General features: G+C 39.0%; 1 protein-coding gene across 5 annotated transcripts in view; it reads right to left on the bottom strand.

Moving 5' to 3' along the window:
• Nucleotides 1-22,976, bottom strand: part of SVEP1 (sushi, von Willebrand factor type A, EGF and pentraxin domain containing 1) — a 128,111-nt gene that overhangs the window by 92,414 nt on the left and 12,721 nt on the right. For all 5 annotated transcript variants that reach the window (XM_080574207.1, XM_080574206.1, XM_080574204.1 and 2 more), the window contains 2 exons: nucleotides 15,074-15,329; nucleotides 13,682-13,858 (listed from right to left, as the gene is read on the bottom strand). In XM_080574207.1, coding sequence (XP_080430333.1) covers nucleotides 13,682-13,858; nucleotides 15,074-15,329 — 433 coding nt within the window. The remainder of the gene's footprint in view (nucleotides 1-13,681; nucleotides 13,859-15,073; nucleotides 15,330-22,976) is intronic.

Here is a 22,976-nt window from a genome sequence, read left to right as displayed (position 1 = left end):
CAGCTGCTGAATCACAGATGGGGAATGTAGCAAGTAAAAGCTATTATAAACAGGAAAGTGAAGCCATTTCTGCCCAGACCTTCAATAAACTGTCACTACTGCATTAGGTGCCAAATTTGGCTTGTTTTCTACATCCCTTATTTTTATCATTTAAATATACTTTTCAACAACAGCGATTATACTCCTATTAAGTAACATTTCTGAGCAGAGACGATACAGCACGTGACCGTGCAGATGGAGAACATATGTCACTATTTCCATGTTTATTTACTTAGCAGCCCAGGGTGAGAGTCAGACAGTTTTTGGTTAACTCAAGAGAACTGAAGCACATGCAATGGCTCAGGCCAATAATCAGACAATAAAAAGTGATGTTTTTGCCAATTTTTTTCCCCACATGTTGTGAAACAAACCCAGCTATTCCTGTGTAGAGTTCAGAAAAGTGCCATACTCTTAATGTTGGAGTTTCTACTTAATTCCTGAAATGGTTACTGGTACCCATGATTTACTGTGAAAAATACTATAAATTCCGTTGACCAATTTTCGTGCAAAATGCTTATGGAGACTCACAGGACCCTCTGAATTCTTTCAAAACGATCTGAACTATGAAGATCAAAACAGAGTCTTGTTTATGGAACATGACAGTGCTAAGAGAACAACTACATAACTCTGTATTAACTGCTGCTTCCTCAGAAAATATTCAGAGAAAAAAAAGTCTTTTCATCTCATTTTGACCATTTTTTCTTGTCCCTCTCCACTCTTATTTTTATATGAAATAGAAAGGAAGTAAGTTCTTCCTTAAGGATGGATCTGACTCTTGCTGAAATGGTCAGCTGCAAGCAAAAGGGTCACCTCAGATTTGAACTGAAGAATTGTGTTTTAAGTACTTGGTCGTGTGCCCCGCCAACAAACTACACTTTACTACCACAAAAGCTATGGTAAAAAAAATACTGTTGCATTATGTTTCACAACTGCATACACAGCCTTATTACTCAGTCTTAACAAAGCTTTGTTCTGTGAAGAACCTTCACGAAGCCACTTCTGACCACCAACTTTGTTGCCCCCCAACTAAGCAGCACTCACCTGGTCTCTGTCCCTTAGCCCCTCCAGAAGAACTTAACCCTCTGCAATGCAGGAGTTCTCCCATAAAGCAGAAATCCCTGGACAGTGAGTTTATGTGTTTGCACGATCCCTTCTTGCTATCAGTGCTAACCAAACACGTGCTGAAGTAGCAACCTGTAACATCTGGAGGCTTTGCTGAAGTCTAGTTGTTTAAAAGAGCCTGACAAAGCCTGCTGTTGCTGCCAGAAGAGGAGCAGCCAACAGTGAGATTCTTTCAAGAGCTGCCTGGTACTCAGTCTCTCTGTGCCTGAAAGTGAAACTGAGCTCTACATCCTACTTCTCCAGCCTCTTCACAGTTTCAAGTGTTTTTACCACCATGAGGAAGTAGAATCACTGGTTCGCTTTCTAAAGGACAGCAAGGTCCATTGTACATTCTGGGAGGAAAAAGGTCCGCCACGCTTCTGGTCATACCTTCCTTTCTAAATGCATGCCCTTTTTTGAGATTCTTTGCCACAAACAAGGCTGCCTACACTCGTAGAGATGGAGAACAAAAATTCTTAACTGCAATCTGAAGCAAAAAGAGAAAAAAAAGGCATAAGCATGATTACATTGCTGCTTACTGGATCTAATAAGACTTATGGTTATTAGACCACTGATTGTTAGCTATAAGATCTACTTCTAAACAGCATTTGATTTTAATTAGACAAGTTCACATAATAATTCATGCTATCTAAAAATATCCTGTTGTTTTTTGTGACTTGGAGCCCAGTATTCTGCACTAACGTCTTGCACTTCTGCACATGAATGATTGAGGGATGCAAGTGACAGATGGCAAACTTCTTTTATGGCCTAGGGATGCATAAGGCACTGCACTTTCTATTTCAACATGGGAAGCTTCCCTAAAGAGACTCTAAAAGTAATGAGAATAAATCAATTCCTAACATCCCTGGAGGCGAATTTTAAGACCTTACAGACAGCTTTGTGAATGAAGTATCACATTTACAGACTTTGGACTCGTTACCTTTATAACTTGCCTGTATTTCAGTCTCAGGCAAAAAACAGACAAGTTAACTGCTGTAATCCATCACCTACATCTTGAGGGATACGTAGTAAAGAGAAGTAGGGGGACAAGAAGACAATAAGGGGATCTACACAAACCTTCTGGCACCTAGGCTAGGACTGCCATTACAGTGCACAAGTATGGAAAGGAGCATCCCTGCCATGTACTAGAAGAGACAGGAATAGAAGTAACCCCCAGCTATCTAATATACCTCAGTTTCACTAAAGAGATGTTGGCAGAGGATGCCTCACGGTCTGTGGCTGGTATGCTATCTCCCAGTCAAACTTCTTGTGGTCACTCTACTTCTGTTCTCATGGGCTTGAGCTGTGAACATGAGGAGGGCTACTTGCTTAAGAAAGTTGTTATGTGAACAGGAATGTAGCTGCTGACATTGCAAAAATGAATGGAAGTCACTAACAAATACCAAGTGTCCTTGCCTTTGTGCACCCCTGTGTCATGACATAGCCAACACTTCTGCAACCCTAGTGGGGGAACTCCGTCAAGCGTTTTTGGCAAACCAGGAAGAATATGGATGCTCCCAGAAGCGCTGTGTTTTTAATATGCTCCTGCATTTTGCAAGGCTGTGTATCTTGAATTCCCACTCAGCAATAAAAGAGAGCAACATTGTACATGTGTGTTTTTCTCCTCTACCACTCACAACATAAAAAAATATGAGAAAGGGCTTGCAAGGGATTGTATAATTTGATCCTCGCTATACTGAGGCAATGGCTTGGGCTCTAAAAAGAGCTAAAATATCTGCATTTCAGAACGCGGTATTTTTTGCCAGGGTTACAACAGAAATAGGACTAGACGGCCAGAGCATTTTTAGGTGTAAAAGTCAATGACTCCATGACATAATAATGGAAGACCAAAAGAAACACCAGCTCAACTATATGTAGCTCTTCTGATATATAACCATGAGGTATGGCAAATTCTCCTTAGGTTCTGTGCTGACACCAAGACGGAATACAGCTACCAAGCCTACCACACTCCTTCTTGTACTTAAAAAATCCCATCCTGTGAGCTGAGTTACTCAAAAGTGCAATATCTGAAGCACCTTACATTCTTGCAGGCAAATCCTTCTTTCACACCCTCTCTCTCGAGGGCTAAGGCACCCCTGTGCCAAAGAGGTGAAAAAGATGCAGAAGATTCAAACTAGTTAGCTACTGGTTTTAATGTTACCAGAGCTCCTCTAGAGTGGCCTGGGCTCCCCAGAACAAGCCCTAAACACTGTCAATACATGCTCTGGGCTTGTCTTCTATGGTGTTAAAGTACTGCAGCAGAGCAAAGTTCCCAGGCCTATGCAGGCTTCACAGGATGTTCTGCAGGCAGCAGATGGGCAAAGCGTGAAATGAGGGTCAAGAAGAAAAAACACAGTAAGAGGCCAACACTTTCATTTAGAGCTCCACGGGTTTTTATGCAGACATTAAACTCAGAATATAAATATATGTCTTTAAATTAATGTGAATACCTAGGGTGTTCCCAGTCCACAAAAGTGTAGATGTTTCTATGTTCCAGTTGAATGCTGATGTTTCCTGTCTCTCCCTAGGTAGTTTTTAATACCACCTGTGTGTATTTCCACATAAGAGTTTTTCTGGGGGAGTACAGTAAGAACGTCGTAATCACTCTTTTGACAGAAAACCATAAAAAACATAGTTGAAGGGAAGCCTGAATTCAGGAACAGGAACGTTATACTGTGCACTGTTCTGTGGAGCACTCACCAGCCAACAGACTGGAACTAATAGCAATAATCGCTGTGAAAAAAAAGAACATGTGGAATTAACAGCCACAATGTAGGAAAGTTCTCATACTTTATCTTCTGGTATTCTTGTTTGAGTAACAAACTGTAACCCACAAGGAGATGGAAGCTTTGCATGGGTGTTCACTATGGCATTTACAAGGGAACATCCTTTGTTTGAACTTCATGGGCCTAAGATCCACTTATTTTTTAGCTATCCTCAGAATGTTTCTTTTGCTCTCATTGAAAAAAAAAAAAAGAAAGAAAACACACACACACACAAAAAAAAAGGTAGATTTGCCTCATGGCCAGGAGAAGGAGCCAGATCTTAGTTATTACAACAGGGTGAAGCTTTGCACAGAATCAGTACAGCTGCACACACCTACACAAATCTTATACACTTTACACTAATGAGTAACTGTAATGTAGTGCTTAATGATTTTTTTTCTTCAAACCCGTCAGTTTCAGACTCTAAATAAATCACATAACTATGATCAGATTATATAGTTAACTAAACTTCTATAAAAATAATCTTCCTCAACTTCACACCCCATACACACTAAAAAATCTCTTCATTCTTCTCATTCTTATGAAGGTAAATAACAGAGGAAAATGCTTCCTAATTTTAAAAAATTCAGACTGGGGGGAAAAAAAAAAATCAAGTGTTCAAACTACCTTCAGATGTGGTCCCTACTAAAACATCTGCATTGGAAGTGCGAGCTGCTGGTCTGGCTTTGTTTTGCGTGGTAACAAATTAAACCCAAGGGTTTTGGCCTGAAGAGGTTCCCAGTTCTGTGGAGAGTCCTGATCTTTGTTTTCATCAAAACACCAACAAAACCAGGAGAAACCAATTTCCTGTTTGATGAAACTGATCTGAGTTGCTGCTTTCGCATTCCCAAGAGGTCCTGTGACACATTCCTCCATGCAGTCAGCACTGCTTCTGGGTGGGAAGGTTGGGTCATCTGCAGTAGATTTTGGGGTGACAGAGGAAAACAAGGCAGCTTACAAGAGAGCAGACCAAACTCTTCCCATCCGTTATTGGCTGCTGATTTTCTGACAGTCAAATTAAGCCTATGAAGTGTCTGCAACCTATTTGCCCTAATTCTGCCCCAAGTTAAGTAGGTTTTTACCCCTTTTTATCATGGAGTTTTTTGCAGCACACTCTTCTTGCTGCCAGCTGCCTTTGTTGGAGTGGAACCAGAGTGTGGCTGAAGAAAGAGACAATGTGTGCAATGGGAAGAAGGCAGAAGCACAGCTGTAGAAGACACAGGCAGAGGATTTCTTTCCTGGAAGGGGTTGTGAAATGAGTTGAGGAACCAGCCAGATAACTTTCCACAGAGACACGGAGCCATCTGGTCAGGCCTGAACAGGAGAGGCAACAGAAGAGCCATCCCACCTCTTCTTTCCACCAACTTTCTTCTCTTTTGATGGTGGTACTCAGATGCAGAGAAGACAGTGGGAGGAACATCTCTATCACTTTTGGGGTAAATATCACTTGAAAGACTTTGTTTATATCAAAATCTGCAAAAAAACGATTTATTTAGCTGTGCGTTATCACTTGATGAGCTTTGTGCAGCTTTGCTTTTGTATTTAATTTTTCCTGTTAGCTGCATCTGGGTAACTCCAGAGCAATTATCAGAAGACCATCTCTGAATACTTGCACAATGATTTGAACTATGTTTTAGACAAAATACGAGCTTAATACTGCAAGAGAAGTAGAAAATATTGCTTAAAATGCTACAAGGAATGGCGCTTGTTCTTACAGAATACTTTGCAATATTCACTGGCCTAGGTACGGTGAACATCAATCATAGTGTAAGTCAAGACAAGGATTTAAAAATAAAATGAAAATATTCCCACACTCCATGTTCTATTGGAAACTTATTCTGAGAGCTAAAAGTCAAATTCATTTGACCAAGTAACAAACACACTATACGCAATTCAACCAACTTCAGATCCAGAGACACAGAGACTGCCTGATTTTGTCACAAGAACAGTTCTATGTTCCAGTCTGGTTAAATGAATCAGTTTTGATAAGGTTTATCCAGAGCAACTTAAAGATGCTAGGAATCCTGACACCTTGTCACAACCTCACAGGTACAAAAACTAAGGCTAAATCTCTTGAGTAACTTGTAGCACAATTAAGTCCTGGTAATGTTCCAACTACTTAAAAGTTGATACTTCGGAGCCCATTTACCCTAGGATGTTTTCCCACCATAAAATCCCCAACAGTGAACAGTGTAAAATCAGAGTGGAGGTAAGACACCCTGCTTTGTATACTGTCTAGGGACTCATGGCCGTGCCTAGTCTTAACAGTAAACTTTTACAGTCTTTTAACTAAAGGATAAAGCTACCTGTGCTGTATTTACACTTGGAGCCTTCATTGTGACAGCCACCTGTAATGGTCATACTGTGGCTAGAGGACAGCTTGGGCACTCCAGAAGCAGCCTAAGCTGTGTCAGCACAGAAAGCTGGAGTCTATTTCTATATTGTGTCTATTCAGAGCATGGCTTCTGCTCCTCTCAAGCCCTCCATATGGCAGCTTGTTCTCCTCTAATTGCATGTAAAACTTTGGCCAGAGATTTTATTTGCATGACATTCTGAGGTGACCAGGACAAGCCACTTCCAAGATAAGAAAAAGAAGGGAAAATTGTGCATTGCTTCCCTATTTTGTGCCACATGTATTTCAGAAATATCTCCATACTCGATACAGAAGTCTGTTTTGAATTTGAAACTTTTTTTCTAATGCCTCAGATGACAACTAGTAGGAAAGATTAATACATTTTAATGTTGCATGCAGACTTAGAAATTACCTCTGTTTTTGTGATCTGTACAAGCCAAAATTCAATTGGGGTTTTCACCTTTACCCTGCAACTTCACGCTTAAAGAATTCCCTCAGAAACTGTGCAGGTATACAAAGAAGACTTTAAAGTTGGCAGGTTTTTCTTAGTTTTAGGGTTGTGTTTCTTCCCTACTGTTCAGTTGGAAATGCAAAGGAAACAAGCTACATGGTGCAGAATTAGAAAAATTATGTACCAATTAATTGCCATTATCCACACTAGTTATCGTGTTACTTAAAATTTTTACTTTTGCAAAACAATATTTATTTAAGTTGGTACCTAAGGCCTGGGGATGAAGAAAAAAATAAGTCACCCACTTCTAAGGACTCAATCCCAAACTCATTAACATTACTGGAAATACTCCTAATTCATTTTGATAAGCTTATTGAAACTGAACATGGCTAAAACCCACCAGTAGCTGCACAGGTTACTTGTTTCACTCAAAAAGATTGTATGAAGTTGATCAAGGAAAGCTCCCTTTTTACACAGTCATTGGTTAGATGTTAAAATTTTCCCATTTCTACAGTGGTTTGGAAAGCTCAGTGTCTAACTTAAGGGTTTGTTAAAGAGTTTTTCTGGTGGACTGAATCTGGATTAAAATTCCAAATTTTTGCTACTGTTTGCCTTCAAAGATATGGGGAAAGCATATCAAAGGTTTTTTACTTCTATTCGAATTTCATAATTGACAATAATAATTGGCTTTAATAATTGACAAAACCTGTTACCACTTCATACCTACTGTGGTTTATGAACTTTTTCTGTGTCACTCTGCACAAAGACTGAATTCAACAGAAGAAGCTCCCACTGCCCTAAATTCATGAAGCAGTTTGTACAGGTCACAAATAAACTAGTTTGGTGCTGGAATCCACTTAAAATGCAAACCTACTCTACCATCATACAAGACGCTATTCATCTTTGTTGGAGTCATTCCTACAAAAGAAGCCCCTCCTGACAAGAAGAATTTACTGCCATAATGCTTTTAAATTACCTAACCAAAGTACTGTATCTCCATTGTGTGCTCCATTCTGAGAAATCTTAGAACATTTCAATCCTTTCATCCTCAGCCTTTGCTTTGCTTTGTACCATACCAAGCAGGAGAATCTGTATTTGAATTTCCAAAAGCAAAGCAAGAAATATTGGACTTCAGGGGGAAAACTTTTGAGAAAGAAGATTTCAATGTTAAAAATTTTGAAGAGCATGACTGCATGCTTCCAGATTTATCTTCCAAATAAATTATCTATAAAAGCTGTTTCTTTTGGTCTTTATGTAAACAATAACTATGAATGTTTTTACATTATATTCTGGTCTTAAACATTTTTTAAAGAAAATTAACTTACTAAACTTTCATATCATTGCCGATAACACTTGTTGTTTCCTAAACCCACCCTTCTCATCCACTTGTACTTCAGCACGTGAAAAACAGATCCATTCACATTTCTCTCGTAGTTACCCATCACGATGTTATGATATCTTCAATAGAACACCACGCTCATTTACTTTTCTTCTGTATTTATCAATCAAGATGTTATGTTCAAATTGTTACCCATAAAGAGCCAAAAAAGGTTCATAACAAAAAGAAAAAAATATACAGAATGCCAGTGAGGAATGGTTTTGCCAGTATTTATTCAACATCAACTCACTGTCACTTAGTCATTGGTATTTTGCAACTTTCCCTTGTTTTAGAACCCTGCTTTCTTGTTTTCTCCTTTCATGACAGCCAGTGATTTTAACACAATATAATCACAGTGGAAACTCTGCATATTATCTAAGGCAAAAGAGGCTGCAACAAAAGGCTCCACCTGGGAGAAGTATTTTTTAAAGAATAAATTACAAGTTAAAGAGTAACATACACAAAGGTATCTCATCCCCTGTGGGTGACAGAAAGGGGATCATGACTGCAAGGTAATAACTACAGGAGCATATCCCTGACAGCCGTTACTCTTGGAGAAAGGATTCTCCAGGAAAGCTGTTTCTTCTCTACAGTAGATGAGTCTAACTCCAAGTCTCTCTGAACTGTCCAGGTTTTGTAAACATTAATTAATGCTTTATTAAGCATGTATATCTGAACTTCTTTACCCAGCTGTAATCTCAGTTCTTTCAGCTCATCTAGTTTAAAATGTTTACTTGCTTCTTTTCGCTTATGCAGATTTGCAGGTTTATATGGCACAAGGAAGCACAACAGCAGCCATATAACATTTCCCTTGATGAGATGCTCCTTCTTCAATTTGTCAGTTTTCACTGGGTGCAGGCCTCAGCAGAAGCTTTCAGTGAGAGCTATGCTTGAAGAGTATTTTTCTGATTCAGAAATTAAAAACAAAGGAGAGTAAAAGAACCAAAACAGGATCCTATCTGTTTTAAGACACAGATTCAATGGATGACAGAATGAAATGGCACTGCCATGTGAGACAGCAAGAAACTAAGTTCTAAGATGCAGAAAATCTGCAGTTCTGTCAACTTTTAAAGAGAATTTCCACACAGAGTATGACAAATTCAAGATGCCTGACAAAGATTCATTAAGCCAGAACACCTGCAGGATAGCTAATGAAACACTTCAAAAAAATGAAAGTGGAGAAAGGGTGACCTGGCTTCCAGGCAGGGAGAAGCTCCTAACAGAAGGGAGGTAAGAAAAACACATCATGGCAGAACAGATGTTTTTCTTTCTTTGAATGGACCATTCCAATCACTACTGGAGTTATAGTTCTTCCTATCTCACTAAAAAAAGAACTGCTAGTAATATATTACGCACAACTTGTGTTCTTTTTTTTTTTTTTCTAACTAGAGAGCTGTCCAACTCATGAACATCAGGTTTTGCTTTGCATTCTCAAAAGGAACATTCTGGAAATCTCATGAAAAAAAAAAGCTCAAACAAAAATAGGGTCCAAAATCCAAGAAATCATAAAAGGCAAAATGTAGACCCCCCTGCCTTGCTGGACCTCCTGCATTTTCCTTGAGATTCTTCTCAGTCTTTCCAGTGAATGTGTTCTGAGCTAAAATTTGAAAAAAAAAAAAAAAAAAAAGAGAGAGAGAGAAGAGAAAAAAAAGGTCACAGTTCACATGATTTCACTTTTCCCTGGAAAAGTTTTTTTACAGATCTAACTTATGTGCTGTTTTGTAGGCAAAACTGCTGGCCTGGTGGCCATGCAGATGATAACCAACAATGCTACATACTCATAAAAACTGCAAAGCCTAGGTAACCTACTGAATATTTATATACATGATGAAATTCTACATTTCAATAATTATACACATGTAGTGGACCAAAATTAAACAAAATAACACATTGTGCTATAAAAAATGTGGTCCACATGTACAATAAAAGAAATGACTGGCTGTAAGACAGCAGTTCCCTGCCCTCCCTGATACCTGTGGTTCTGCTCAGGAGGTAACCAATGAGATAAATGTGACAGGTGTCATCCTTTAGTTTCCCCACCATGAATCTATAAGGTCATTAGATCCATCAGACCACTTGCCAAAAAAGAACCTTGTTCTCTGGAGAGTCTCACTGAAAAAAAATGTGGAAAGAGGCTGTGTAAAAGATGTATTACCTAGCTTCCTAAGACAGAGAAGATACAAATGGACAGAAGGTACATCTGGACATTTTAGCTTTCCATGGAACAAGCAGTTGCCTTTAATAGCTCATCTTTTTATTGATGGAATGGAAGACCATGAAGGTCACAGATATATTTTTGCTGACATCTGTATTTTTGTTTGGTTGCATTTAGTTTGAAACTTAACATTTGTAATCATGGAAAGGAAGGAGAAAAAAAAGTGAAGACTTATTGAAGAAAAGGCGCTTAGGTACTATAAAATAATGGGGACTGATTGTGATACGGTCTCTGTTCTTTCTCTTTCTCCCTTCTTTTCTGATAATTGTCACAGATGTCCCTGGCTGCATAAGGCTCATAATGTGGGCCAAGAGGCTTTTGTTTGATTTGTTTTCTAAAGCAGAGAACAGTCAGTCTGTTCTTCTTTCTGTGGCACATCATCAACAATATTGCAAAGAACAGGAGGTGGTCACTGAAGCCAATTTCTGCTCTCCAGCACAAAGCATGTGGCTCCTATTTTATTTTATGGAAGCTTTCTAGGGTGTTTTTTTCAGGTAATGAGGTAATTAAAGTCCTGTTATGATTTGTGCATAGTTATTTTGGTGCTTCACTTTTAAAACCATAAACATCAATAAAGTGGCATAATGCAAAAGCACAAGGCCATACAGAAAATAACGACAGAAAATAACCAATATAGCAAAAGTTAACAGATACACTACAGAAGAACAGTTTCCCACCTTAATGAAAAATCATTTAAAAATACTTTACTTCATTAAGTAAACACAGGCTAGTATGGTATCTGCATGTTTAATCAATCAAATATAAGTTCTGTCAATGTAAACTTGCCAGAAGTCCTCCTGCTCATTATACATTGAAGAAAAGTTAAGAGGCATTCTTAAGATTCCTTGTCCTTTACAAATCCACAGCTATCCTCAGCTGGGAAATGTTAAAAAAATGGTTTGGAATCCTTTTCAGAAAAGAAGATTTCAGAATGTCTTTTTCATTTAAAGAACACATGTTGCCTTTTGTTTCTGTCTGTCTTAAGGAAGAATATAATAGTTGAATTCATCAGACATATTTAAAAGAACAAGCTTGAGTTGCTCTGGTCAAATGCTCCACAAAATATACGTACGCACCTTTTATCTTCACACAGAAAGCAAATGGCTGCAATCATAGTTTTATTTCAGTGTATCTAATACCAATCCCTTTAAATCCCTTTAAAAAACTTACTTTACAAACACCTGCTGATTGTAACAAAATGAAACTTTTCTTCTGCAGTTGTCAAATATCCATAAACATAAGTCAGACTTTTACCATTCCTAATGGCACTCAAAAGGTAAGCTCACCTCATCAAAAGTTCCTTTCTTACAGAAATGGTAACATTAACTCTAAAATGATAGTCCCTCTGTCTTCAGAAATAGTTCAGAACAGTATTTAATGACACAGGCTATTGATAGAAGCAGAAATGCTGAGTTTATTTTGTTCAATAGGTTACTAGGACATTCAGCTGAGGTGAACAAAATGGACTAGAATTCCAGAAGAAACTAAAAATGAAAATTTGACTTGATAAAAAAATAGAATTACTTTTGAAAATAAGCAGAATGTAATAGCTTATCTTTGTTTGGAGTTAAGTGAACACACTGGTAAACTCTATCACTTACATAAAATGAGATTCTGATCCAGTGTGTCAGTGACTCTATTACATTCCTCTGCTCATCTTGCAATCAAAACCCTACTGATTCCTGAATACTTACCTCCTTCACTTTTAATCAGATAAAAGTAAAGATGCCCCAGAGGCACAAGGAAAATTAACATTTACCTTGTGATAATCCGCAAAGAGCGTCATAAAACTGATAAAACTTCCCAACGCAAACACTGTAATATCTCAGTCCTTTCTTGCACTGGTGGCAGGCAATACCTTTCCCCCACTGCATGCTTAGGTGTAATCTTTTACTACTCTAGTGCAGAAATATAGCCATCACAGCCTCCATTAAAATGTTTCTTGAAGGCATTCTTCAGCTTCTAGTCACAAGCCTGCCTGTGTCTGGTGTCTGAGCAGAGCTATCAAGTCTTGCAAGTTACATCAAGAAGCCCTCTGCATGTGATGAAAATCACATTCAATGTAAGCAGCACAGCACTCAAACACAGCTATACAACCACAATCCATAGGTTATGTGATTAGGCATGAAGAGTGTAAGTGAGAATATGAGGATGTAAAATCAATGTTAACACTGTATTTTGTTTCTAGCTGAGAAATATTTGATTATAAGTACTCCTTTTATCCAGCTCACAAAACAAATATAACAGAGTTCAGATATGCTGACAGTTTTGGCATTTTTTTGTCGCATATGCATCCATTGTCCAATGGAGTTGGACAAAACCTGCTTATCTTTTCCTACAAGCACAGCTTGCCTTCACTTCTTATAATCACTGCAGTATGTGAACAACTATTTCATCAGATTATCTTGACTGCACGAAGGCTTTCAACTGAACTCAAATGTCTGTAAAAAGAAACTTCATACTGAAACCTGCTATTTATCTGTTTATCTATGTTCTTATTAAACAAAGGCATCTGGTATCCCCCAGAGCTGAAACACAACTCCACTGAAGACCAGTGGCTCAACTTTCCCTGCTACTTCCCTAGGAAATTCTATCTATTAATAAAAAAAATAAATAAGCTTGAAGTCCTCTGCCTAGTAATACAGCCTTGCTTTCATCTTTGCTTATGAACAACTTTACAGGGAACTCAGAGAGCCAGAATTTTGCCTCCACGTTTTTAACCTGACATGCAATAAAGAGCTGTAAACTGTTGTTATTTCAACTGTACACTTTAAATGAATATTATTAAAAGCAGTACTGTTCCAAAAGCAGTAACAAGAACAATCTCAGCGAAATGTGATGACAACTTTCTGTTTAGCGACCGAAATGCCTTCTTCCTCTTTAGTTACTGAAAGTCAACATGAGAGAATTAAAGGACATTTAATTGACTGTAATATTCACCAAGTATTTATCCTGCAAAGATCCACATAGACAGCACTTCTCCAAACAAGGAAGTTTATGCAATTTCAAAATGTGATCAGTAAAATTCATGATAGAAAAAATCACCAGGAGCTCTTAAATGCAGAAGATATTAGTAAATCTTCAGTCAAAATATTTTGGTGATTACCATTTTAGGGATGTTTTAATGTGTCTGCACATTTGACCTACTCTTACCTTTCCTGGACATCTCTTTTGTCTGCTGCTGGAGGGAGATAAAGAGTGAGTTTGACTGCTACAACTCTTATATGTCTTTAGCCAGAAAGTTTTCCAAAAGCCAGAAATCCATTCTGATTCAGGTTCATAATCATAATCACCAAAAGAGCTGACCTCCCTAGACTGAATTAGCTACACATTCATGGCACACAGAGAAGAAACACAAGCACTGAGACATGAGACTCACCTGTGCATTCATGCTGTAGTCCTTTCCCATAGTATCCTTTTTCACAGATGCACTCAAACTGGCCAGTGTGAGTGCCACATTTACAGCTTGCCATGATGTCGCAGCAGTTTTCATTTGCCTCACAGAGATAGGAACAATGTGATATATCTTCTTGGATATAGCTGCCAGAGGGCAGGTCTGAAATTATATCAATTTATTAACAAAAAATCCAACCCCAATTACCCCCACAGTGTCACATTATGTCATTAGTGACATTATTAAAAAAACCAAAACACATAGGTTCCAGGTCCAGTTCTAAACTGTAGTGATGGTAGCATGAAGTAGAACATTTATTGACATAAAATGTAAAAAAATAAATAAAATAAATGGTGTTCTTATTCTGGAAAAATGTTCACTGAAACCAGTGATGCAAAGATCCCCGAGTTTTCTCACCTGGCTTTGCTTGATTCTAACATTGCCAGAAGGCAGTCTCACCCCCTACCGAAGCTGCTGAGACAGCCTACCCTTGCTTTGCTGGATGCTGTCACTGGCATCAGGAGAGCATTTCATCATGGGATGTACAACCAGTTGGTCATATAAAAAAAATCTTTTCTTTCATGCATTTACACAAAACAGTTAAACCTTAACTGGAATAAACACAACAGCAGTAAAGCATACTACTTACATAAAAGTAGCATGCTTTTAAAAATTAAATACCACATATAAATGCTAGTTAGTAGTCATGTAGCTATGTAGCATAGTAGCATGTGCTATGTCTCATTCAAGCAGGACTGGCTTACATATGAAGGTCTACTCATGTGTTCTCACTTGCTAAACTTCTTTTGCTTTTCATGAAGAACTTTTAAAGTAGAACCTTTATTCTACTTTGCAATAGAGTAGACTGAAAAAGGATAAAAGTAGAGTTCAAACTCTCTTTCCACCCCTTGCTTGTTTCAGTGTTATTGAATATGTAAGGCCCTAAAAATAAACTGTATTTACCTTTATACATAGGGATCTAAATTATTTCCGAATAGGCTAGCTTTTGTTGGTGTGTAAAATACACACTAGTTAGTAAGGCTAGTCCTAAGTTGTGTATTGGGGGCCTCTTTCAGACAACAAGGTTCATCTATTCAAACAAAAGTTGCACTGTGCCAAGACCATAGTATGTTCTCCTTGGGCAAAATGTAGAGTAGAATGGAAGTGGATATACCAAGGAAGAGAATTTAGCTTACATTTTGCTGATGGTGAGTTAGTCTAACTGTTTATTCTTTTACCTGAGGAATGAACACCTCTGCTAGAAAGTAGGAGGAAATATCAAAAAAAAAAAAGGAATCTGCACTACACGAAATGCAGTTGCAAGACAGTGCTTTATATTCAGCCCTGTGCTGCCTGTAGGACTTCTTAGGTTAATACCTTCATGAAGAGCCCTGCGTGCCAGCGCTTCAAACTCAGTAAAACTGTGAAGAAGGTAACAGTGATCTTCTTTTGGATGGGAAGCCATGTCATTCAGTTCTCGGGTATTCCCCTGCCATATCCCGAAGGTGAAGATCTCCACTCCAAATTCACGCAAGGATGCTGCAATGGGTCTTGGGTCTCCACCATTGGAATATCCATCAGTAATGAGAAATATCACCTTTGTGGAATTGCCACGCGCATGCCGCAATATTTGCTGGAAGAGAAAATGAAATGGCACACCTCAGCAAAGCGTTAGCAGCAGTTAATCTACTTTCCTCCAGGATTTGGCTCCTTTTATTTGGTTACACAGCTAGACTAAGTCTTTGCAATACTACTCACCACAGCAAAGACCAACCATCTGCAAGCAGAGAGTATGGTTAGACAACACCAAACACTGACTCACACTTCAGATGGTCAATGTCTGCCCAATCACAGCTGTGAAATAATGACATGATCTGCAATGAGACAATTTCACGCTGACTGATAAAAGTCATCCATGTGTTAGACAGCAACGATACTGATCAGTGTTGCAGCACCTACGTTCAGACTGCCGTTTGATAGATAATACAATAAAAATCTAGTCCAAGACCAAGTCCAAGGACAGAAGTTCAGATGCTACCAGCTGTCTTAGCACCATGGAAGTGATGTAGACACAAACCAGCTGCAGTGTGACCAGCGTTTGACCAGTGTTGTCTTTCTGTTCAGCATATGAATGCCACTTGGTTCCCAACTTGATAATTTTCACAGATACACAAACCTCTCACCAAGCCACACCATGAAAATGTCCTGCATACCATGGCACCCCCGCACTCATTACCATGACTTTCAGTATGTGATACATGGAGAAATCTTCTGCAGTTTGTAAGAGATAACTAAGAAAAACAAATGTTTTACTAAGTGTTATTTTGCTCAAACATGCCCCCCCCCGTGGATCTACTAGAAATCCTGTACGGATAAGCATATCAATGAAAGTTGAAGAATCCGTCAGAACCAGGTATAAATCTTGAAAAGAGCTCTCACACACAACAACAAATTTTCATATGAATAACCTATGAATGGTTAAAGCTTCCACTGGAAATTTTTTCTTCCCACACATTCCTTTCTGCCCTTCCTCTACCATTTCATTGTCTAAAAAGTGAAATCCACTGAGTGTCTGGAAAGCAAAACAGTGACTATGTTGTTCTCCTCCTATCTAAGGCAGATGAGAAAGACTGATTTACACAGTGAGCCCAAAAGCAATTTAACAGTGTACGCATCAACGGAGAACAGGCCATAGAGCATGTACATACACAGGTGTGGGTACGAAGGAAAAGGTAGTGAGACCAAAGAGATACTGTCGGAAACAATAGTCTTGAATATAAATCGTCTTGGATAACTCATGTGCAATGTGAAAATACAGCTATACCTGATGAGGCTTCATGAGTCTCCCTCTATGGAGGAGAGCTTCAGATACAGACAAAAACATGGGACTGGTCAGAAACAAGTTCTTAGTCATTGCCAGGCTAGTAATTAACAAAAAGGAAAGAATATGGGTATAACTGCTGTTAAAAAAAAGCTTCAAAAGAGTAAACATACACAGGGTGGCTTGCTTTTCTAAATGCACGCTCAGCGTGCCCCTGCACTCAGGTACAGAATCCTCGCTACCAGCACAACTACACCAGGAAACTTGAACCTGGAGAAGTAAGCAGTCCTTGAAACTGTAATTTTATCAATGGAAAGCAAAAGCCCAGAAGTGACAATAATCACTACACCATCATACATTTAGGAGTTGAATGCCAAGTCAAAGACAACAAACAACTATGTAGCTTAAAACAAACAAACAAAAAACAACAACAAAGCAAAACAAAAACCACACCAGTATTCTTTATTCTATGCACACTGCTTGCTCCTAACAGATCAAAACCCTTCCTTGAGTACTTCCCACAATGGTAACTGCTTTCCTGTTGGTGCTCATTTTTGCTTTGCTTTCAAGCGTGGGGTAACAAATGTGATCTGACATATTTTAATGCCATCTTACTATGTTCTGATCCACTAAATACTTAAGCCCACTTCTGATTTATTGCTAGTCTTTCCCTAACAAGCATTTGGACCACTGGTTATTTCCACCCTAGTGTAACACTCCACATTTGTCCCTGTTGAGTTGCCCTTTTCTCTCTTACTGGTTTGCCAGCAACACTTTAGCTCATCTCTCATGGCCTCAAAAACTGCATGTAGCCCCACCCACCGTGCTGCAATCTACAAATTGAAGGATCATTCCCTAATACTTCATACAAAGCACTCACGACATATACTCAAAAGTGCCTGAGTGAAAACATGCCCCACAGGCTCCTGCCCATTTCATACTTCCAGTCTGACTGTGCACTAATGGTAATTTCTACCCACCCTATGCTTGTTCTTGGACAACAGGCAGAGCATCTTCAAAAATGCTGTGCTAATGTGCTATGGACCAGAAGCCACCCTATGGAGTTACCAGTCTTGTACTCAGCCACAGCCTGTAAGACAGTAAGTATATATGTGACCACCACTAGTTTCTCCTGGTGGCTCTCTGAGGCCCTAAAGCAGGTGATTCTGAAGGTGTATTCTTTCCTTTCTCTGTGAACTTAGGTAAAAGTAGAGATAAGTGATTTTCAACTTGTTAGCATGCAAATTGCCAGTTCATTTCAATAACTTTGTACCACGCTATGATCAATAAAACATACCATATATGGTAGACTTTCCAATGGTATCAACAGTACGTTCCAAAAACCATGTCATCATATGATGAGCAGTAAGTGTATTTAAGCCACTCTTGCATACACAAATTCTGAAAATGGGGATGAACTGAGATGACAGGACAAGGAGAAATAGTTTTAAACTAAAAGAGGAAATATTTAGATTAGATATTAGGAGGAAATTCTTCACTCAAGGGGTGGTGAGGCCCTGGCACAGGCTGCCCAGAGAAGCTGTGAATGCCCCATCCGTGGAGGTGCTCAAGGCCAGGCTGGATGGGGCTTTGGGCAACCTGGTGTGGTGGGAAGTGCCCCTGCCCATGGCAGGGGGGTGGAACTGGATGGGCTTTGAGGTCCCTTCCAACCCAAACCATTCTATAGTTCTAAAATTTTACTAAGTTTTATAACAAAATCTTAAAGTAAGACTTACAAAATGAAACTTGTCTAGATTCCAGTTCACAAGTTAGGCCAGCCCAAAGAACCTGCAGAGATTTTACAACCTTCTCACTAAGCCAGGCCAAATTTCAGAACAATTTGATTTTGCAGTCCTTTGATTTCAGGTAGATTTTTAAAGCAAAACCAACCACATGCACGGTAAATCAAAGCACAGACCATTGGCACTGTGGTCTGAAATGCTGGTAGGTGAAGTGTTGCTGTTGTGCTTGATTTTATTACTAACTGTATGCAAAACCCAAAGGGAGTGAAACCAAATTCTCTTGCAGACACAACCCTCTGCAAACCAAACCCATTGTTCTTCATTTTCCTGTGTTATAAGTGGAAAACAAGAATGAAGTGGAAAACTAGAATGAAAAGAATCTGGAAGATAAAGACAAGTCAAACAACAATATGAAGACCAACATTAGGAAAAAATACAAATGCCTTGTTTCAGAATGTGTTCTGAAAGAGCTGCTCTAAAACAAGCAGCATTGCAAGCAGAGAATGATGCAGTGATACTTATAATTAACACTTTTAATTAACAGGTTTAGTATAAACTGTGCTATTTTAAAATAGAACTTAAGCAACTTAAACTTCTATCAACCTTTTAACTATTCAGGCTGAAATTTTCCTCCCAGGATGTTTGTCTTAAGCTGTTTCAGTAGAAATGTCTCTTATTTCTGAAAACAAAATGAGGGAAAACATATGCTCCAACCATATTTACTTGTTTTTTTGCAACAGTAGCATCTCTAGGCAGCATGGATTTTCAATCTGCTAATTGCATTTATAAAAATGATGGGCCTCTATCACCCCTATGGAAAAAAAAATGACCCCAAGCTTGTACAAACTGTGGAACGTGTGTAACTGGGGAAGAAACCACAACTTACATAGGGTTAAGAGACATTCTGGAGGCTGCCAGTGCAATTCTCGAAAGATCCCACCTGCATGCAGCTTGGTCTAGTAGAATACCATTTCAACCCACGATTATGTCGTAACATGCACAGAAGGGGGAACAAAGCTCAGTCTTGGCAGGACCTGCCTTTGTAATTTCAGTAATATCCTTTCAGCACCGTTTCCCTCTGTGCAAAGCACAAAGCTGCACAAACTGCATACGAAGGTAGCGGATGGCATTATACACAGCATCACTTTTCAGCAAGTCCTGCTCATAAGAGGTAGCAATCAAACCTCCGAATTTTCCCCAAATCAAGGGACATGTCTGCAAGGCCAATAAACATGCTAGCTTGACTCCCAGTAGTCTAGCCAGGGCAACGGGTGTCTTAGAAAGGACTACGTAACTAAATTAGCAAGGATCTCTGCTCCACAAAACTACACAGCCACCAATACCCTCCAAAAATGTTGAGTACACAAACCCTCTGTGTGTTTTCTGTGAGATCAAAAAAGGTTCGCGGGCTGTAAGTCCCATGAACAATAGCTTATCAAGCCCTCTTTAAAAGTGAACGTCGTGGGTTACAGTAAGTGGGAAGCGTCAGGAAAAGACCATTTACTAAGGGTCAAATGTCCCTTAGCTGTATGAGCCTGAGATACGGCAAGCAGCCAGTAGCTCTTCTGTCCCCTGCATCTGAAAGGGCAACCTCTTCTCTGGGGCAGCACTTCTGTCACACGCAGAGCTGGTGGGTAAGGGAGCATGAAGCTGCGTTGATGCTACCTGAGGTACTAAAACATTCAGGCACCAACAGATTTGAGCAGAGGAACTGAGCACAGGAACTGACGGAGAGGATTGCTACATATTGACCCCAGAAATCAAAACAAATCAAAGCCACTGAATAGCTTGGCCCACAAGTCTTGCAGCTGTAACTTTAGATACATATTCCCTGCTGTATAACAGCAGAGGAAAAGAACAAGAGAAAGAAACATTCAACATTTGAGGAAACAGAAAAAAAAGAGACATGTCTTTTTTTTACATCGTTTGTATATGTCTGGTGGCCCAGATGGTGTCTAGTATCTTTCTGAGAAAGTACAGTGGCATAAAGAGCAGGCCTCCATCCAGAGCAGCTAACAATCCAAGTAAAAGTTTGTTGTCATGTCTTCTGAAAAGCCTTCGCATTATGCACAGTCAGTACAAAGACGCATCACTCGCCCCCTCTCTCCAATATCTGTGTGGCACTCTCATCATTTTTGCTTCCTTTAACCCTGACTTTAACATCTTCCTCTACTCCAAAACACCTCTACCCTTTCCTCTCCAGAAAGTCCCTTTGAAACACATATTTTTCACACAGAAATTTAATCTGGTTTTAGATTTCTGTTCACTTAACCCCTCAACTTGCAAGCACGCATGCAGTGGCTCCATGAATTTAGCCAGTCCCCATCAACTTCATGGACTGTATCGATGCAATGATGCTTTTCTTGCATGACCAGGCTCTGCGGTCCTTTCATACATTGTCAGGTTTTTCAATAAATAAGACTTAAGAGCCCACTGAACAGTACTGGGAAGTTGAAAGGATCCTGGAAACCTGCTTCTTTGGTATGAAGATCCACATCTGCTTCTGATTTTAACAACAAAACTGAGCACCAGCCATAACTGAAAATAAAGTGCCGAATGACCTTCATAACTGAGAACATGGCCAATTCGATCACTACTACAAATTAGTACTAAGGGATAAGTACAAACAAAAGAAAACAATTAATAATCTTGATGATTGCAAAATAATGCATGGGGCCACTGGAAACACCTCCTCTTTGACTGTTTTAGTACCCATTTTCTTGTCTACACTTCCTTCAGAGGAGAGATCAGTCAGTTTCAGCAGTTCTTCCAGATCTTAAATAAAACATTCTTTTCACATTAGCAAAAAGTTATTACCATCTGTATTGTATTCAATCTGTGCTTAGTGTGTACAAATATCTGGCAGACTCACCATTTCCTTTGTGCCAATAGCAGCCCTTAGAATTAAAAAATGAAGTCTTGTGCAATAAAAAGTTATCGTACGAAATCCTGCTGTAGAAAGTCACTACTCCAAGGCAAAATGAAACTCTAAAACTACAGTCACAAATGCCTCTAAACCTCCAATTTCTGTGCTTCTAATGTTAAGTTTGTAAAAGAAAATCAAAACAAAAGACTTCTTCAGCCACCTAACTGCCACAGCAATGACAGTGTTGAGGTTCTTTGTTACTGCCCCAATTACACGTTCTGCATCTAATCCATAAACATTTGATCCTGGGCCTAATCCCCGTCCTTATTCAGTATTTGGCTTTTAAAGAGGATTTTAACCATACAGAATTTGCCATTAATACATCTGTCTACAGGGAAACAAACTGAAATGGGTTAATCTTCTCACTTTACAAAACTAAGCCCTTACTAACTGATAACATCAGTCAGACCCAGGATCCTTGCCAGGAGGAGCTTGCCTTAAAAGGTTTAAGTTGGAACCTAGCTTTCACAATCACATTATCCAAGATTAATCACAAAAACTACGCTGCTCCTTGTACACCGTGCAGGGAATAACCTACGTCAGGTCTACAAAGGGAATGTTATCTGTTGTAGGACAGGAAGAACCATCGCTGTGCCTCAGAAATGAAACAGAAAACCCTTTATCACAAAGCCATTTATCTCTGCTGTACCAATAGACCACTTACATTGTATTTATTTTCACCCTAGGAATTACAGAGAAGCTACAAACCAAGCGATGAGTGTTCAACAGGACTAGATGATTATTTTACCCAGAGGATCATTTATTCGCTCTAACATAAATTATTCCCATTTAAAAATATTAATAGCTATACATAATACAACATAATCGCCATTAAATTTATGCTAAAATTAGAAAAGTGTTCTTTACTACAAAAAAAAAGTATAGATTTGACCTATAATTCCAAATACAAAAACGTCTTAATTTCTTAGGGATGGGTTCAGAAAGGGAGCTGTGCATCATTCACAAAGGGAAATGGCAAAGCTAAATACTTCTGTGAATCTCACGATGTTTCAAGCTTCCTCTGCTTTCATTCTTCCTGCAAGCAGAAAGTCCAAGCCTGGTGGGAAATTTTACCTAAATGAATATTCTGAAAGGAAAAAAAAAGTCCCTACCGTGACCAACCCTAGCTTTTGATGGAGTTGAGAAATCTCATCACAGAATCCTAAGCAATCCCAAGTTGGTCATGTCACAGGAGTAATGCAGACCTAGGTGGCAACATAAATATTGTCCCCTAAATCATGATGCAGATATTGCTCCTCTACACCTCCTGTGCCCCCTCTCTAAAACAGCAAACATCTCATTTCACCAGCATCTCTTTAGGTCACTAGACACTGCTACTTCCATTGCTCCGCTCAATCAAATCTTATCCTCTCTTTAGCTTTCGTTGCTTCTTTCAGGAGAGGAACTAAAAATATTCTATAGTTAGAGATTTTGCTTCCCAGTTGTACCTTTTGCCACTTTCTTCTGCACTGCTACACAAACTCTAGAGAATGAGCTGTTACCTCCATATAAGAAGTTATCAGAAAAGCTTTCCTGGAATGTTTGCCTAGCACGAACTGTTTAGGGTAACAGTTTAGGGAAAAGTAATCTATATGGTGAATCTGGATATTTAAATAGTGCTAAAACTAAAAGGCTGTTAAGAAAACAACCACCACCACCACCAACAACAAAAAAGTTATTTAAAATGCAGTGATTTTGTGCTGGTCTAGTCTTGCACTTCAACAATTTTTACTTCAGTGGAACAATACACTGGCACTATCAATTTTCTCATGATTCTTTTATGTAATAATC

This window comes from Anser brachyrhynchus (genome assembly GCF_964034855.1).
Source record: "Anser brachyrhynchus genome assembly, chromosome: Z".
Taxonomy (NCBI): domain Eukaryota; kingdom Metazoa; phylum Chordata; class Aves; order Anseriformes; family Anatidae; genus Anser; species Anser brachyrhynchus.
The sequence above is the reverse complement of the archived record's forward strand: the minus strand, read 5'-3'. Positions and strand labels throughout refer to the sequence as shown.